The sequence below is a fragment of the Mustela lutreola genome, chromosome 14, assembly GCF_030435805.1.
Source record: "Mustela lutreola isolate mMusLut2 chromosome 14, mMusLut2.pri, whole genome shotgun sequence".
Classification (NCBI taxonomy): domain Eukaryota; kingdom Metazoa; phylum Chordata; class Mammalia; order Carnivora; family Mustelidae; genus Mustela; species Mustela lutreola.
Genome location: NC_081303.1, coordinates 31,747,382 through 31,766,626, shown reverse-complemented (window position 1 = coordinate 31,766,626; position 19,245 = coordinate 31,747,382). Strand labels below are relative to the sequence as shown.

Genomic DNA, 19,245 nt, shown 5'->3' with positions numbered 1-19,245 from the left:
TGGTCTTTGTAATTATCCCAAGGAACAAAAGATGCTTTATCCAAGTGCATTTTATGGTTACTCTTTGTTTATGGAGGGGATGCGGTGTGAATGAGGGAGACGAAGACAAATCACAGGAGTGGCAGCCCTCACTCACTGCACCCTGCCGGTGGACCATACCCAGTGCTGGGCATTTCTCCTGTGAGCAATCACAGGCATTGGGTCCTATTATTATCTCCACATCAGCCAGGCTTTTCTTGCTGGAATGAAAGGAACAAGCAAAAGAAAAATCCTTGCTGAAAAGAACAAACACTTAGAAGTCATTCTTCTGTCTCTTCCCCAGGTGATTTAAAAAAAAAAAAAAAAAAAAAAAACTCACTGTAAAGCGGATCTGTGGAGAGAAAGAGCACTGAAGAGAGAGCGAACACCTAACTAACTTCAATGGGTCAAGCATGGCCGTTGATATGGGTTCCGATATTCTCTGTCCTGTAATTTTCACAATAACTCTATTGGTGAGGCATCAAAATGCCCACAAAGAGGAAAGCCTGACATTCTGAGATTAGGTAAGAAGGCCAAGTTCAGAGAGCAGGAAGGAGCAGACTCTGGTTAAGCCTGTTGTAGAAGCCCTCATCTAGGTTTTCTGGTTGCCATGTTTTTCCCATTCATTCCAAGTAACTAAAGACTAGCCTTTTACTGGAATGCCACGATGCGAAGAAACGCAAACACTATGATCAAAATCCACATTGGCACATCACCCCTGGCTTCTCGGTTTTCTCACCTAAAAGCAGGGAACATTTAGCTAACTCTCCCATTGCAGGGAGACCCAATGGACTGTACGCTGATGACATCATTTCCTGCTTTACAACATGATGCAATTTCACAGCAGCACACAGCTGTTCCGTAGACCCGTGAGCACTCCATGTTCCCATAAGCCAGTGGGCTTAACAATGGGGCAGGAAAGTCATCGTTTCTCTTTCCTTTTCCAGGACTTGTCCCCAAGCAATAAGAAGAACAAAAAAGGGGCGCCTGGGTGGTTCAGTAGGTTAAGGCCTCTGCCTTCAGCTCAGGCCATGATCCTGGGGTCCTGGGATCGAGCCCCGCATCGGGCTCTCTGCTCAGCAGGGAGCCTGCTTCCTCCTCTCTCTCTGCCTGCCTCTCTGCCTACTTGTGATCTCTGTCTGTCAAATAAATAAATAAAATCTTTAAAAAAAAAAAAAAAGAAGAAGAAGAAGAACCAAAAAGCAAAGTGTGAAGTCCGTTTTCATGAAAACTTAGGTGTCAGCAAAAACCCACACCTTGGAATACAAGAAAAAGCTGCCAAAAGTAGTAGAGAGTGAACAGAGAAGAGTTCAGGAGGAAGCAGAAAGAGAACTCCAGAAGGGCAGGATCCCACAGCCACTTCTGCTGGCTGGGGAGAAGCCAAGGCTGCACAGATACCCACAGAACACTCCAGATATGCAGGAAAGGCCAGTAGGCCTGCAGTGTGGCACTGGCCCCTCCCCAGCACACACCTATCCTAAACAGTTGGCCCAGGGAAGACTTGATTCCTGTCAAGGATCAAACACGGAATCTGTAAAATTCACTATAAAGATAAAAGGAGGGAAGTAACATGAAAAAATAGATGGAAGGTAGAAAGACCTTCTACCTTCCAACTATTTTTGGAAAATAGAAAAATGTTACAATGGAACAAAGAGGTGTCAGCAAACATTTCATCCTGAACTTAAATAAAATTTAAGTAAAATAATGAAACAATTTCTTATGAAGCAAGGGCCTAACGCTAAGTTATAAGAACTCGAGAAAGAGACAGCAGACAAGAGGAGGAGGTAAATACGACCTTCAGAGCTCAGGGAAGAACTGGAAGAAAAATCAAAGAAATCAAGACAAAAATGTCAAGAGCACAAAAATGAAGAGACAGTGATGAGAGCACAGTAAGGGACACACAGGATGGAAATGAGAGGAGGGAGGGACGGAGGAGAAGGAGGGGGAGGAGGGGAGGGGGAGGAGAAGGAGGGGGAGGAGGGGAGGGGGAGGAGGGGAGGGGGAGGATGAGGAGGAGGAGGAGGAGGGGAGGGGGAGGATGAGGAGGAGGAGGAGGAGGAGGGGAGGGGAGGGGGAGGAGGAGGAGGAGGGAGGAAGGAGGGAAGGAAGAAAACAAAAAACTGTTTTAATTAAAGAGAAAATGATATACATATAATCTGCATGTGTATATGTATATGTATATATTTATATATATACAAAATTATGCATACGTGGAATTCCTGAAAGAAAACCAAACTAACGGAACAAAACTAATATTGAAGAATATAATTCAAGAAAACTTTCCTGAACTGCAAAATATAAACGCAGATATTAAGAGAGCATGCTGTCGGGGCACTGGGTGGCTCAGTCGTTAAGCATCTGCCTTCAGCTCAGGTCATGATCCCCAGGGTCCTGGCATTGTGCCTTGCACTGGGCTCCCTGCTCAGCAAGAAGCCTGCTTCTCCTTCTCCCACTCCCCCTGCTTGTATTCCCTTTCTTGCATCTCTTTCTCTGTGCCAAGTAAATAAATAAAAATCTTAAAAAAGAAAAAAAAAAAAAAAGCATGCTGTGTACCAAGAAAAGAAAAAAAAAAAGAAACTAACCCAGCCAGTCAACATCAAGATAGATCCCAGTAAAGTTACTGACTTCAAGGATAAAGAAGGATACTCTGGGGCAAAAAGATCAAGTCTCTCTTAATGGGGAAAACATCAAGCTGGCCTCGGACTTCTCCTGAGTTCTATCCAACTCTAGACAATGTGTGAGATGGAATATATCCAGCCTTGCAGGCTCACTGTGCAGCAGAGGGAAAGAAGGGCAGCCTCGTGATGGGGAGCCTGGGAACAGTGTGCTCTCTCGCTATCCATGCACACAATGCAGGCGGCTGTGCTGTGGGAAAGGGGCAAGGTCTTTGGATCAGACAGATCTGAGCCAATCCTGGCTCCATTTCTCCAAGCTCTGTGATCGCGGGTCATTTTATATCTTTGCATCTCAGTTTCCACATCTGCAAAATGGGGACAATAATTCCTGCCTCTGGGGTGCCTGGGTGGCTCAGTGGGTTAAGCCCTTGCCTTCGGCTCTGGTCATGGTCTCAGGGTTCCTGGGATGGAGCCCCACGTTGGGCTCTCTGCTCAGCAGGGAGCCTGCTTCCTCCACTCTCTCTCTGCCCTCTTCTCTGCCTACTTGTAATCTCTGTCTGTCAAATAAATAAATAAAATCTTAAAAAATAATAATAATAATTCCTACCTCTGTGTATTGAGATAATATGAAGCCAAGTGCTCAGCACAGGGCCAAGCGCACAGTAGGTGATTAACACACAATTATTATTTATGTTTAGTCTTTGAAGTCAGTCCCTCTTGGGGCACCCGGGTGGCTCAGTGGGTTGAGAGTCTGATTCTCCATTTGGGTCAGGTCGTGATCTCAGGGTTCTGGGATTGAGTCCCAAGTCCGGCTCTGTAATCAGCCGGGAGTCTGCCTGAGATTTTTCTCTCTCCCTCCCCACCCCTTCCTCCCTCTCCCTCTGTCTTCCCCCCCAAAAAAAATTAAAAATAAAAATCATTAAAGTCATCACCTCCGTTCCGGAGCTGTCCCCACCCCCTAAGCCCCTACGATGCTGGGGGTACTGAGGAGTCCCATCGCAAGGAGTACCGTGGCTGCTTGTGGGATCCTCCCGGACATGAACTGGAAGAGGGTCTGCAGTGGGTCGTTGGCGGCCAGCGTGCTGGTGAAGCTGCAGAGAGAGGCGACCGTTAGGGACAACTACGACAAGAGAGCCTCTTACCCATTGCCAGCGGGGCAACAGCTCCCCTATTTTTCTATTTGATTTCAGCAGCTTCTTTTGGGACATGAATTTCTCTTGGTCGCTCAGCTGTGCTTCTGCCACTCCTACTTTTGGGGGGCTTGGCAGGATCTTCTTTCTGCCCCACCCCCCACACAGAACACCCTGTTGGGGGACACATCCTACACTTTGGCCCGACCCCCTAACTCTTAAGTAACCATTTCTCTAGGTTTTCTTTGTCATGGAAAGAATGCCCCCCACGTTTCACGGGTGCCTGGGGAGCCCCAGCAGTCAACCCAAACCTGCTCTCCGTGGGCCCCTCCACCCACTGGGCCCCCTCGATTCCCCCTCCCTGGAAGCGGCCCCCTCGTGCCCCGCTCCCAGCACTGCGGGCTGACTTCTTTCATGCACAAGCACTAAATAGCCATTTCCAGTAACCAAAGAAGCGTAGAACAGGGACCAGAAACGATCCTGCTGATGACAAACCGTGGGATATGCTTAACAAGGATATAATAAGCTCTATAGCCGATCGGAGTTTTAAGCATACTCAGTAAGAGATATTCTTCACAATTCACTGGGTCCCATCAAAAATCAATGGCCCAAGGCAAAAATCTGTAGCAGAGATGTATGCTGTAACGTGGGGTTGTGGGATGTTCATTTCCAAAACCCAAAGGAGAATCATCCCTCAGAACACGAGCTCGGAGCACCTATTATAGGAAAACTCCAGGGCTCCTTACCCGCCCTGCGCACAACCAAGTGCACAGAGGCGTTCCTGGTCCCTGCCGGGACTGAGGGTTAGGGTGGAAAAGCCAATCCGCGGATGGAGAGGGTAGTGTGACAGCCGTGAAGGCAGGTGCGATCTTCTCAGCCAACGGCCTAACAGCCAATTTATGGCCAATTTAAACTTGACTTAAGCTGTGAGGTTCACAGTTTCACAGCTTCTACCAACACAGGAAGAGGAACATTTTGAGGGAACGGATCCAAGCCTGCCCCTTGGGGGAGGGGATCCCCAGCCCTCCCCACCCCCGCCACACGTCTGTCCCTGCCCTCCCACGGATCTGGCTGCAGCCCGAGGGGCTTACTCAGAAACCCTTCCTTCTCCAGCACCCTGGCCCGCAGCTCCTCCACTAACTCCCACTTACTCCAAACTCCTGGCCATGTAGTCAGCCTCCCATCTTATCTTGTCCTGGTTTGGGCATTCCTCTTTGTCTCAGTGTGCTGGCATGAGCTTTGACTAAACACAGCCCTTGGATCTTGTCATCTCCCCCTGCCCGAGATGAAGACTACGGCATCCAATCCCCAGTCGTATAATATGTTCCTACTGTTCCTACTGCTCCCCCATATCCCAACCTTCCTCTCAGCGCCCACATTCCCCACTGCAAGACTAAGCAGTAGGCAGCTCCTAACTCTTGGGTCTAAGCACCTGTCAGTTAACCATAATTGGCCCCCTATACCCTCATTGATGGAACTATCTAAAATAGCTCCTCCCAAATAGAACTACCAGATTGTAGAAACCTACGTAATTCTTGGAACACACCCTGAGAAATATTACTAAAATGTTTATTTACCAAGCAGGTAGAAAGAATGTGTCCAGGTCTAGGTTATAAGAATCTAGAGAAGCCATTTCCTACATCCGGGTCAGAGAAGAGAAATTGGAAAGATGCTTAGTGTGTGGGGGGGCTTCCCAGGGCATCCTGCTTTTCTCAGCCCCCACCCCACCCATTGTGGGGGGAGGTTTCTCTGCTCCATTGGTCTCCTTGGCCAGTGTCCAGCTCACTCACCCGCTCATGACCCAGCTGTAGGTCCTTGGGTCCATCTTGCTGGACAGGAACAAAGCGTGGCCCCACAGGTGGTTCTTCATGGCCCACTCCAAGGCTTCCTGAAGACAAGCACACATTGCTTTCAATGCGGCCCTTCTTACCTTCCTCTACCCACAACACGGGATGGCGTTTGGGTACCTGAGCCATATTGGCTGGGTTCCCGGGAAGACTCAGAGCCTCATCTGCAAGGGCAACAAAGGAGCTCTAACTGGCACGTATTTCTAAGATGTCCCTTCCCGAGCCTTCACTTTCTCAAACCCATTAGGCTATTAGCTGCCCCTCAGACACAGTTTCCAGTTAGCCTTATCTCTTAAGCAGACATCACGCAATGCTTTTAGGAACCTAAGCACCTCACCCCAAGGACTGAGCCTCAAAATACAGGGAGCAAGTTGATATTTGTGAGGACACGTTAGAGGAACCGTTTGTTTTTTGCAGCCGTGGTGGAGACTGCTGGTTCCCCACCAAAACCCGTGCTCCCCTTCCTGCACGGAATTTCCTGCCTCCCTTGCACCTAGAAGTGGCTGAGTTCCAGGCTGCGAATGGGAATAGAAGTGATGTGTGCCGCTTCCACACCTGCTTCTAGAAGCCCCTTGACCAAGCCTCCCTGCGCTTTCCCCATCAGGCTGCCTGGAAGAAAGATGCTCAGGCTGAGTCCTTGAACTGCTCCGTGGAGGAGGGATGCCCCGCTGTTCTGTTCACCTCCCGGGATTCCCATAGGACTAGAGAGAAGCTGCTACTGTGTTTAAGCCAGTATGCATAGCGGTTAACCCACGCCGCCTAGCATTATAACTAATTGCTTGTTACCTACCAACTGTTTGTTAACCATCAACTCCGTATGCCGAATGAATGACACAAATAACCTGGGGAGATCGGTTAGAAGCTGTAAATTTTAACACACACAAAGACACGCTCACACACATCTTTTCATTCAATTTTCAGAATTATTTAGTAAGAGCTTAATTTCTACTTGAGGTTTTGACTGGTATTAATCATTTCCTTAGTACTCAAAAATAATGTGATTTTTGGACAGGAAGTCACTAATGAGGTAACTCGAGCTCCAGGTGCAAATCCCAACATCTCCCACACTATCTCCTTTGAAGAGAGAGCGCAAATTTAAACCACCACCATTGGGAAATTCAGTCTCACATCTACGACAGGGAAAAATGACCTTGAGTTACTCTTTTCATATGTTTAACTATTTCACAACAGTATTTTTTAAAGGGAATTACTAGCAATTGGTTGGGAATCACCACTTTGCTCAAAAACTTGCATCAAAGAGTAAGTGAAGAAATTGAGAAATTATACTGAGGATATTAATCTCACACAGTGTCAGAGAGGAGACACCAGTCAAATATCCATAAAGATATAAAAGATATCTGGGACTCTAGCTCCTCATGAGCCATTCTGAACTCCCAAATAATCCTCCTATCCCCTGCTCACCTTTGGGTCCAGGTGTGACAGGTGGTGTGGTGGATGGTTAGAAGTCCAAGGTCAGACATCAGGCTGTCTAGATCTAAACGCTGGCTCTATGACTCAGTAACTTTTCTCATTTGCAAGTACATGAAACAAGAATAGAACCTAACCTACAGGGTTTCTATGAAGATAAATGAGGCAATTCATGTAACATGTTAAATAAGTGTTGGTACATAGAAAACATTTTTAAAATATTCACTTTTGTTATTGTTTTTATTACAGTCATTACTGAATCTTTCTTAAGGAAAGAGATTATTACAGATCTATCTCTGTATCCCCCACTGGTTTCAATGCCTTAGAAGTAGTGACTGCTTAATAAATATTTACTCAATAAATATATCCCTGGTGAAATTGCAGGTCCCTACTATATAATGAACAGGGGATGGCAGGTATATGATCCCACTGATTTTCACTGAGTATCATGCCTTGTGCTCACTTAACATCTTTGGGGCACCTGGATGGTTCAGTGGGTTAAGTGCCTGAGTTCAACTCAAGCCATGATCTCAAGGTTCTGGGATCAAGCCCCACATCTGACTCTTCCCTCAGTGGGGAGTCTGCTTGTCCCTCTTCCTCTCTCTCTGCCCCTTCTCCCACTTGTGCTCTCTCTCAAATAAATAATAAAATATTTTAAAAATAAATAAAATATAGCCTCATACACAAATAAACAGAGATTAAAAATTCAAATGTAAAGGTAAAGTCACAAAAGTACTTGAACTTTATTTTCATAACTTAATTTTGAAGTAGGAAAGCCTTTTGAAATATCACCCCAAAAAAGTAATTGTGTACAGAAAGTCCTAAAAAAATAAAGAGCTCCTACAAATCAATAAATGGAAATAAAAAATCCATCAGAAAAATGCAGAAATTCAGGCGCCTGGGTGGCTCAGTTGGTTGGACGACTGCCTTCGGCTCAGGTCATGATCCTGGACTTCCAGGATCAAGTCCCGCATCAGGCTCCCAGCTCCACGGGGAGTCTGCTTCTCCCTCTGACCTTCTCCTCTCTCATGCTCTCTCTCACTCATTCTCCCTCAAATAAATAAATAAAATCTTTTAAAAAAATGCAGAAATTCCATGACAAAAAAATTCACAGACTTAAAGATATTAGACTTCACTTATGATAAGAGAAATGAAAATAACTACACTGACTTAATATACATTTTTCACCTCTCAGATTGGTAGATATTAAAAGCTTAGAAACACACTGAGTTGGTGAGAGTGGGGAAACGGGCACTTACGTATTGCTGTTAATTGGCACAACCTCTAAAAAGGCAATTTGTCACTATTTCTCAAAATTTCAAGCCATATACCCTTTGACTCAACACTTCCATTTTCGGGAACTATTCTTGAAATCATATATATATCCTCCCACATGGCAAAATGACTTTCGTTGTTACTGCAGCATTATTTGTAACAGCAAAAGACAGTTAAATCACCTACATGTCAATCTATCAGGGTTTAGTTAAATTAATTATAATTTATCTTTAGAAATATATGCAGCCATAAAAAATAATGAAGATGGTATTTGTAGGTTAAAAGGAGCAGGAGTCAGGAAAATGTGGCATGGAGGCCAAATTCAGCCCACTGTCTATTTTGGTATAGCCCACAAACTAGGGATAACTTTTCACATTTTTAAATGATTGAGGAAAAAATTAAAAAACGAGTAATACTTCATTACACGTGAAAATTATATATAATTCCAATTTCTATGTCCATACATAAAACACGGCCACACTCATTCTTTTACATATTGTCTGTGGCTGCTTTTACTTGACAATAGCAGAATTGAGCAGGAGCAACTGGTCTGGAAAATCTCATACATTTATTGTCTGGGGCACCTGGCTGGCTCAGTTCAAAGATGATCTGACTCTTGAACTCAGGATCATGAGTTCGAGCACCACATTGGGTGTAGAGATTATTTAAATCAATAAAATTTTATACACACACACATACACACACACACACACTGTCCTTTTACAGAATATTATTGCCAATCCCAATATAGAGTGTTTACCAAGATATTTTGTTGAATGGAAAAAGGGTGAAGAAATGGTAGTTAGAGGGTGCCTGGCTGTAGAGCTTTCAATTCTTGAACTTGGGGTTGTGAATTTGAACCCCATGTTGGGTGTAGAGATTACTTAAAATCTTAAAAAAAGAAGAAGAAGAAGAAGAAGATGGAGGAGGAGGAGGAGAAATGGTAAACAGTAAGCTATTAAAAATGGAGAAAATAATTATATATGCAAAAAATACCTTTGGATATTTCAAGACAGCATTTCTGCGGCCAAGAGGACGGGAGGATCATTTTCTGCACTATAGCCCCTGTTATCCTTGAGTTTTGAATCCTATTGGTTCAAGTTGATTTCAATCATACATTCCATTATTTACATTTCCTTTAACACTTTTGTAAAATGTGAGGGACAGGTGGCTCAGTCGGTTAAGTGTCTGATCCCAGGGTCCTGGGATTAAGACTCCTTGTTCAGCAGGAAGCCTGCTTGTCCCTCTCCCACTCCCGCTGCTTATGTTCCCTCTCTCACTGTCTGTCTCTTTCTTTCTCTGACCAATAAATAAATCTTTTTTAAAAAAGATTTTTGTAAAATGTGAGTTCAATTTCAAAATTAAATGAGGCAAAAAAATAGGAAAGTAAATTTAAAAATAGGTAAATATGTGGTGACGAATATTATTAATTAACTCATGGAAAGGATCCTTTCACAATGTACTTGTGATATTTGTATATCAAACCATCACATACACTTTAAATATCCTACAATTTTGTCAAATACCTTGGTTAAAAATTTTTGAATAAATAATACAAAGATTAAAATTGTCTAATTTACATATCAAAACATCACTTCATCTGTTGAATTAAAGAATTCATTATTGGCGGGCACCTGACTGGCTCAGATGGTTAAACCTCTGCCTTTGGCTTGGGTCATGATCCCAGTGTCCTGGGATTGAGTCCCACATCGGGCTCCCTACTCGGCAGGAAGCCTCCTTCTCCGTCTCCCTCTGCTGTTCTCCCTGCTGGTGCTCTCTCTCTCTGTATCAAATAAATAAACAAAATCTTTAAAACAAATAAATGAATGAATAAATAAATAAAGTACTCAATATTGGTAGGTACACAGTAGATATAGCTAGTGGGGACATCATTTGTAAACAAACTTTCTGGAAACTAATTTAGGGTAGATGTGAAGAACCTTCTAAAAGTGCAGTAAATAAATAAATAAATACAGAAGTGCACATACTGTAACCCATAATTCCATTCTAGGAATTTATCCTTGAAAAAGTAAGAAGATGAGCCAAAGATTTATATAACAAGACATTCAAATTGTGTAATTTATAATAGGCGACAGCACTGTAGGTAGCTTATATATTCAAACAGTGAATTAGATAAATAAAACATTATATATTCATATAGTGGAACAGGGTCCATTTTTTAAATGGTACATTTTAAAAATGTACCATGGGAGTATTATACCATAAAAATGCCATGGGAGTATTACACCATATAATCTTATGTGAAAAAATTGTATATGTAATTTAATTTTATTTTTCCTATGCATGCATAGAAAAATGCTAGAAGTAAATATATCAAGATGTTAACAGATGTTATCTTTTTTTTTTTAAAGCGGAGAGCCTGCTTCTCTTTCTCCCTCTGCTGCTCCCCCTGCTTGTGTGCTTTCTCTCTCTGTCAAATAAATAAATAAAATCTTTTTTAAAAATTTATTTATTTATTTGAGAGACAGGGAGAGCAGGAGTGGGAGGAGGGACAGAAGGACAAGCAGACTCTCTAGTGAGCGTGGAGCCCAATGAGGGACTCGACTCGGGGCTCGATCCCAGGACCTTGAGATCATGACCTGAGCTGAAGTCAGATGCTTAACCAACTGAGCCCCCAGGTGTCCCAACAGGTGCTTTCTCTTAGTGATAAGACTATACAGTTTTTTCTTTGTGCCTTCTGAATGTCTTAAGTGCTATAAAAGAGTATCTATCCCTCAAATAACTGGGAGTGGGTGCAGCATGGAGGGTGCAGCACACTTGCCTTCTTCCTTCCATAGTAGAGCAGTTTAGTGAATTTCTCTACGATCTGTGCAGGTGTCTCCACGCTGGGGGGAATCTCCCCGGTGAGCAGGTTTGGGGTCCCTGAGCTCAGCACCGGCCAGTCCTCATCGGTCAGGCTGATGAGGTTGGCCACCGGCGGCTGCCTCTTGTACTTCTCCAGCTTCTTGCAGTCTTGCATCAGCAGCTCCGCAATGTCGGACCCCACCATGGACTGCAAGGTAAGAGGGTCATCCTGAGGGAGAATCCTATTGTCCTCATGTTTGCAGCCCCAGCACCAGAGCCCCTGCCTTCTCCATGAGGAGGTGTCCAAGCAAACACGAGACTCTCCTTTCTTGGATGGTTGTATTTCAAACTTCAGCTTCACTCTCATACACTCTCAGGTATTTTCTGCCTGGCGGGAGCCACAGACCCTACCAGAACTATGCACACTCTTACAGGTATAACCCAAGAACTGTATGATGACCCCAGGCCCATGGAGGAGGGCAGGGAAAAGATTATCATTAGCCAACGGGGCGGACATCTGAGCAATTTTTTCCCTTAGCCCCATTCGTCGCTTCTTTAATATTATGTTTCACAATCATGCGAAAAGTCATCTCTATCCCAGAGAGATTTCCACTGTAATCCAGCCCGCACCTGCCCACCGTTCAGGGCGATCAGACTTTACCCCGTTCTGCCGGCAAAGGAGAACCAATAATTGCCACAGTAGAGCCGAGTCTCTGCTCCTCTGTGTCTCGGATTTTAGGCTCTGAGCTGCTTTCTGCTGGCAAAATGTCATGATGTCTACCTTGTGTACATCTTCCCTATGGAGAGATTCAGGGAGAAAAGAGTGAGAGGCAGACTCTGTCTCCGCCCAGGACCACAAGCTTCCCGCTGCATTGTGAGGATGCCAGCAGAGCGGGGGCACTGAGAGAGAAGCCTCATAACCCAGGGCTGGGGGGCCGCTCCACAGAGATTCTCTCCATTTCACAGATGAACAAACTGAGGCCCAGGGACAGCATGGGACAGCAGGCAAGAGAGCACACTTTGGAGTCAGACAACCCTGCATTTAAATCCAGCCTGCCACTTCTCAGCTTATACAAGGTTCTTATCCTGTCTGAAACTCTGCCTTTTCGCTGAAAATAGGGATAATGAGAAAAAAAACTACTTCCATACAAAAGGAATTAGCAAATTTTTTATCGTATACTAAGTAATCAATAAATGGGCAATATTGTTTGGTCAAGGTCATTCAATAAAATCAATCACATTGGGACCAGCCCCCTAGGCTCCCACAACCAGCGCAGTGCTCTACCCCACAACCTGTGCTCAAGAAGTAGACTCAACGCTCACTTTTACTTGAAGGACCTGTCAAAATACTATGCGCTTGGGGCACCCAAGAAAGCTCAACGGGTTAAGCGTCAGCCTTCGTCTTAGGTCATGATCTCAAGGTCCTGGGCTCAAGCCCTGCTTTGGGCTCCCTGCTCAGTGGGGAGTCTGCTTCTCCCTCTGCGTCTCGCCAGAACCCCAGCCTGGCTTGTGCTCCCCCCCCCTCTCTCGCTCTCTCAAGTGAATAAGCAAACTCTTGAAAAAAAAAAAAAAAGTATGGGCTTTTCTTGGCAGCAGAAGCTTCAGGTTAAGAATAAGTTTATATGGTAGTGATGACATAGACAGGACTTCCTTACACTTAAAGCTGACACAGCGGTGTTCCGTCATTTCCCAAACAGCAAACTAAAACTCAGAGAGGACTAACTGACGTGTCTGCCATGGGACCTCTAGTTAGTAGGATTCAGGGACCCAGGAGCGGGGTCCTCAGACTCCTGCCAGGACTCTCTTCACAGCAGAGTGTCCTAAATATTGACCAGAAACAGGAGTAGGAACTCAGAAGCAGTTCTAGCTCAATCCTGCAGAGGGCAGACTTGCACGCTGTCCAGAAACTCAACCGGCACCAGGCTATTTCTCCCTCCAGAAAAAGGCAAGAATTTTTTTCCCACTCTGAACCACTAGGATTTCCCAGGCTGTGCTCCACTTTTCTACCAGTACCTATTAAGGACTCAGAATGGTAAAACCTCCTACCATATAGCTCCTCCAAAACAGAACTGTTTTCAGATTTTTAATCCTAATTCTTCTCTCTGCCCTTCAACTATCAAATTGCTTGTCAAAATGGCTCAGGCTACATTCATTTCTATCTTGTGGCACAGAGTATTCTACTCCATGGGGGACAGACATTTTCTTTCAAGGAAGCCAAGAACAAATCCCCTAAATGCGGAGCTGGGCAGGCAGATTTTGTAGGTTCAAAGCCCTCCCCTGGCAGCTTTTAAGATATTTACCTGATCAGAGGTCCTGAGAAAGTCCTCAGCTCTTCTTGTTCCTCAGAGTAATTAAGAATAACCTGGATCGAAAAATCAGATTTAGCATTTGAGACTACGTCCACCCAAAGCCCCTGTCACCAAATCCAATAACAGAACCCATGGTTATGGTCCTATGATGTGGCTTAGAGCCTTGTGGAGGACACAGGAGGACAAAAGGGAGTCCTCCAGTTGCTAAAAGGGAGCCAACACCATTTCAGGAGAAACGTAATCTAGCATCACTTCTCTGAAAGAAGATCCCCACCCTTTCCTTCCCAAGACACTCCCCCATTCACCAGTACATGGCCCCGTTCCCCCAAAAGCTCCCCATTCCCTGAGATGCCCAGACTCAGGCAAAGGAAGCCAGAAGGCAGCTTGCCAGCTTCCTGGGACACAGAATGTCTCTCACCTCCATGCTGTGCAGTTCTACAAGGGCCGTTTGTCCATCTCTGGGAGAAGTGGGACCCACACACACCAGCTGGCCTCCTGGCCCAAAACTCACAGGCACATGGGGGATGTAGAACTTCATGGGATCCTTGGGACCAGGCGCCGAGACAGCATCTGCCCAACAGACACAGGCACACCCTGTTAGCATTGCTGCGACTGCTTGTCCTGACTGCAGGACACGGCGGCTGTGTTTCTATCTAGATCCCACCTGGGCCAAGATAAGACTCTGGGCAGGTGGCGTCATTAGAAGGAGTGTGCTCCAAGTCAGAATTAAGCCTCTCAGAATATGTCAGAATTCAAGGTGGAGATCCATTGGTTTGGTCCACATGGGAAAGCATGGGGCCCAGGCACCCCATCATGGCAAGAGGCTGGTATCTCCAGTGCTGCCTCTCCCCGCCTGACCCTGCTAGGAGCAGTGTTCCCTTCCAAGAATCCACTCTGATGCAACCTCCAGTACAAGAGAAAAGGTGAGAAATGGAGCCGGAATGGCCTGTCTGCCCAGGAGACCGCCACGTGTAGATGAGGCAGGGAGCCACTCTCGGAAGGATGGAGGGAGGGTGACTTCCCCCGAGGTTGCCACCCAGCCCTCTTCTCCCCAGACTTCACCAGCTCCTTCGATGGTTCAGTACTCACCGGCCTGATCTGGACTCCAAGGTGCCGGCGCTCTGGGCTCGTACAGCTCTGGGGCATCACCCATGTACTGGCTGAGCTCGTAGGCGCTGGAGCTGAGCCCGGACTCATACTGCTGCAGAAGGTTGGACTCGTCGGCCAGGAGTGGCTGGAAGTTACAGATAATCAAAACACATGGGAAGAATGAGCAGCACTTTCAGAGAGATGGCCCTCCTGTGTGTTCCTCCAAAGCAACAAAATCGAAACTTTCAAAGGAATACCTCAAATGTGGATGTGTCGCAAGGAAAAGAAGTGCTCATTTAATTGAAGGTGTTTGTGAAAAAAATGAATGATGGCCTCGTGGAAAGAGTGTAGACCTTGAGGCCAGGGGACCTGAATTCAAATCCCAGCTTTGTCAGGGCTCCTGGCTGGCTCAGTCAGTAGATCATGCAACTCTCGATCTTAAGGTTGTGATCCTCACAGTGGGTGTAGACATGGCTTAAAAGTAAAATAAATAGATCTTCAAACCCCAGCTTTGTCAACACCAGCTGTGACCTTGGATGAAGGATATGGGCTGTCTGAGCTCAGCACCCTCATCTGTAATATAATCACATCTGCCCTGTGTAGATAGAGTTCCAGTACTTCTTCATGCATTCATTCACCAACTGTTGAATGAGCACCTACTATGCTCTAGGTTCTGTGCTTTCCCTGGGGATACAGGTGTACAAGAAATTCATGGAATTTTATCCTGGGAGGATAAACAATAGATAGGAAAGCTCTTTGCTCACTGTAAAAGGTTGTGCTTACATGTGTGTGCCGTTCTTGTAGGCATATACTGCATGGTGTGTGCCCAGCCCTATTGTTAGGTATACAGATGAAAATGTTCTCGAAACACAGACAGCTCTCAGGGCTCTTGGGTGGCTCAGTCAGTTAAGCATCTGCCTTTGGTGCAGGTCACAATCCCAGATCTTCTCCCTCTGCCTCTGCCCCTACCCCTGCTTGTGCTCTCTCTTCTCTCTCTATTTCAAATAAATACATAAAATCTTTTTAAAAAAAAAAAAAAGCAGACAGATTGCATCATGAAAACAAAATTAATATGACTGTCAAAAATCAAGATCCTGTCTCTGCAGTATCTTAGAATTAAAAGATTCTAGCAATGTCCCACTTCCTGGGTAAACCAAAATGCCTGTCCCCTGGGGTTACTGGTGACAGCCTCTCCTCATGCCCCACAACTTGGAGCGACTTGGGTGACACTTCCTGATCCAATCAATTTGAGAAAAATGCAAAAGGGCCAGATCAGGGCCCAGACCCTTAAGATTGAAACAGGGAGGTGGGAGAAGGTGGAGGTCTGAGGGGAGGCTCTGCAGAGAGGGGAGAGTGGGACCCCTCGGAGGGCTGGCTGCTAGACATCCCATCCCAACGGCCCTGCCCTGCCACTGCCGCAGTGTCGGTTGTGACTGCCACAGCCCACAGCCCCCAAGTCACTTCAGACTACCTTATCCTTCTGGGTTCCAGGTAGCAGACTCTCCGGAACTAGGTCCCCAGGCCACTCCTGTCCAGTGTTAGAAGCAGCGCTGTCTTTATAAGTGTTCTGACCCTTGGATCTGCAGCAAAATGACAGCAGCAGGTAAGGGGGGTCCTGGATTAGCCAGCAAAACTGAGCTGCTCTCCACGGACGCTGCTGGGCTACGAAGCATGGGCAGCGTCAGGCTGGCCTGAGTGCCACAGGGAAAAAAGTGTTGCTCCCTTTATTCCCTGCCCCCCCCCCATCTACTAATATGAGAAAAACAGGAGCTCCTGGGTTCCACAGTGCAGCTACTAGAAGCCACCCCAACCCCCACGGAGGAGGGTTGGTCCCTATAGCCAGACATCCAGGACTGACTTAAATCAGAGCTGCTAGGTTGGTGAGGTAAAGGGACCAGGCCTCCTGGCATCCAGGCAGGTGCTTGTGCAAAAGGCTCCTTTCTGCTCACCAGAGCCCAGGGGACATCCCATCCTTGGGGCACTGGAGTGCACAGAAGAGAAATGCCCCAGCCTCAGCCTCAACCCAATTCTGGAAACTTCCACAAGACCCCCTCTGCTCTGAGGCCAACATAGAATTAAGGCCCTCCTGTAGGGTGAACCTCAAGTAACCTCACCAGGGCTCAGATGACCACAAGTTTGGATGCTGTCCGTCAAAGTCAAGGCTCCACTGAAAGCTGGCCTGGGCTGCTCCACATCCCAGTGGTCGGGACAGAAGCAGACAGGGTTCTGGAGATGGAGACCAGCACCGGAGGCCGTAAGACCCGCCTAACCAAGCCTGAGTTCGGCCGCACCGGGCTGAGCTGGCCTTTCCTTTCATACTTACAGACTATTCCGGCTGTCATGATGCTGCTCAGTCAGGTACTTCTGATCTCGGTGGTCTTCCTGCCAGATATAAGGACTCTCTTGCCTTGGCACTGCACCCTCAGAGAAAACAAAATGAAGACAGGTCACTTCCTGCTCCTAAAAGTTCAGGGAGACCGCAAGCTGTGGAGCTCCGTTATTGGAACACTGCGGCTATGAAAATGTATTTGCCAAATTGGATACAATTGGGAAGTGAGAGCTGACGAAGGAGCACAACGGCACGCCCCTCAGTCCGCCCTGAATCAATGAGCTGGGCTCCATACAACTGTCAGAGCACAGGGATCGTGTGGATGCGCATTCTGTGTGCAAACAGGTTTCCCTGGGCTGGCAGGTCAGAAACTGCCAAGAGCACATCCCTAGAACCTTACTATCAGTGACAGGAATAAATTCCTGTTGGTGCACATTGGCCACCCTCAAGGTCGGTGACGATGGGACTCATCACAGCCCAACCGCACACTGGACAACTTCATTGTTAACTGATTTGCCGGAGGACCTGGATGTCTCAGTGGGTTAAGCCTCTCTGCCTTCGGCTCAGGTCATGATCTCAAGGTCCTGGGATCGAGCCCCACATCGGGCTCTCTGCTCAGCGGGGAGCCTGCTTCTCCCTCTCACTCTGCCTTCCTTCCTGCCTACTTGTGATCCCTATCAAATTAGGAAAAAAAAAAAAAAAAAACAACCTGATTTCCCTAGTTAAAAATAGAGCTACTGTCTGACCCAGCAATTGCACTGCTGGGTATTTACCCCAAAGTTACAGATGTCGTGAAACAAAGGGGCACCTGCACCCCAGTGTTCACAGTAGCAGTGTCCACCACAGCCACACTGTGGAGGAAGCTGAGATGTCCTTCAACAGATGAATAGATAAAGAAGATGTGGTTCGTGTATACAATAGAATATTAGCCATCAGAAAGGATGGATACCCACCATTTACATTGACGTGGCTGGGACTGGAGGGGATTATGTTAAGTGAAATAAGTCAAGCAGAGAAAGACAATCATCATATGGTTTTGCTCATATGTGGAACATAAGAAATAGAGCAGAGGACCATAGGGGAAAGGAGGGAAAACTGAATGTGATAAAATCAGAGAGGGAGACAAACCCTGAGAGGCTCTTGACTCTGGGGAAAAAACTGAGGCTTTTGGAAGGGGAGGTGCGAGGGGAGATGAGGTAACTGGGTGATGGGCATTAAGGAGGGCACATGATGTCACGGGCACTGGGTGTTATATGCAGCTGATGAATTACTGAGCACTACCTCTGAATCTAGTGATGTACTATATTGGTTAATTGAATTTAAATTAAAAAGACGAGAGAATTGACTTCACTGTTACTTGGTTAGAGACTATAAACTTGGCTATAAGGAGTAGAAGAAAAAATGTGGATGAAGTGGAAACTGGCTATAATCCCATTAACGTGATGGTAGGTCCAGTACTATCACCACCACGTACAAAGAAAAATGACTCCTTTCTGTCTCTTCTCCTCAAGACATCCAGCAGGAATGTCTTTGCTGTGACCTGCTGTGGCCTCTGCAACCAAGAAAGAAGTGAGTGAGGACAGGGACTCCACTTCAGCTGGCCAAGGTGGGCTCTGAGCAGGCCCCGTCTACCGGATCAGCTGTGTCGCCCCGTGGGCCCCTTGAAGATTCTTGCATACCTCTTTCTTCCAGCAGCTGCTGCGGGTGTCCATGATAGTAATAATTTCCATAAGCATATTCTTCCCTTAGGGCTGGAGAATGATAGCTCCGATACGGATCCTCGATGCCTGGCCTAAAACACCACAAAGAAGGCCAGCTGGTCAAGGGCGAGTGTGGTAAAGAGAGAAACCGGTGGAGGACTTGACAACTTCACAGGACAGAACTGTGACCTCAGTCTAGAACTGCTTTAAAACCAAGTTAATTCTAGAGCCTATAAACAGAAGATCCAGAATCAGAGCAGGAGTAGGGCCTTTGTTTCAGAACGAGGCTGGGCTTTTTATAGCAAAACCATAGCCAAACGTCTCATTTTCCTTCCCCATGACTCCTCCTTCTCCTCAAATACACCCAACGAAGTGACGATGTTATGTTAGAAAACCCTGCCCTGATTTTTTAAAAGATTTTATTTGTTTGTTTGTTTGTTTGTTTGAGAGATAGAGTGAGCAAGTAGGGGGAAGAGCAGAGGGAGACGGACAAGCAGACTCTACACTGAACATGGAACCCAATGCAGGGCTTGATCTCACAGCTCCAAGATCATGACTTGAGCCAAAATCAGGAGTCAGATGTTCAACCAACTGAGCCACCCAGGCGTCCCTACCCTGTCATGATATTATCTTAGAATACCCCTTCCTCAGATGACTGTGTAGGTGTCCAATATGCCACTGTAATTCCCATGCACGTTAC

The 19,245-nt window shown here is 46.2% G+C and overlaps 1 protein-coding gene across 1 annotated transcript in view; it reads right to left on the bottom strand.

Annotated features, from left to right (window-relative positions):
* Positions 1 to 19,245, bottom strand: part of SEC16B (SEC16 homolog B, endoplasmic reticulum export factor) — a 41,419-nt gene that overhangs the window by 18,395 nt on the left and 3,779 nt on the right. Inside the window, 10 exon segments of the mRNA XM_059146200.1 lie at positions 3,643 to 3,724; positions 5,554 to 5,647; positions 11,092 to 11,326; positions 11,780 to 11,915; positions 13,419 to 13,480; positions 13,846 to 13,997; positions 14,517 to 14,661; positions 15,988 to 16,096; positions 16,840 to 16,930; positions 18,525 to 18,637. Of these exon segments, the coding sequence (XP_059002183.1) occupies positions 3,643 to 3,724; positions 5,554 to 5,647; positions 11,092 to 11,326; positions 11,780 to 11,915; positions 13,419 to 13,480; positions 13,846 to 13,997; positions 14,517 to 14,661; positions 15,988 to 16,096; positions 16,840 to 16,930; positions 18,525 to 18,637 (1,219 nt within the window).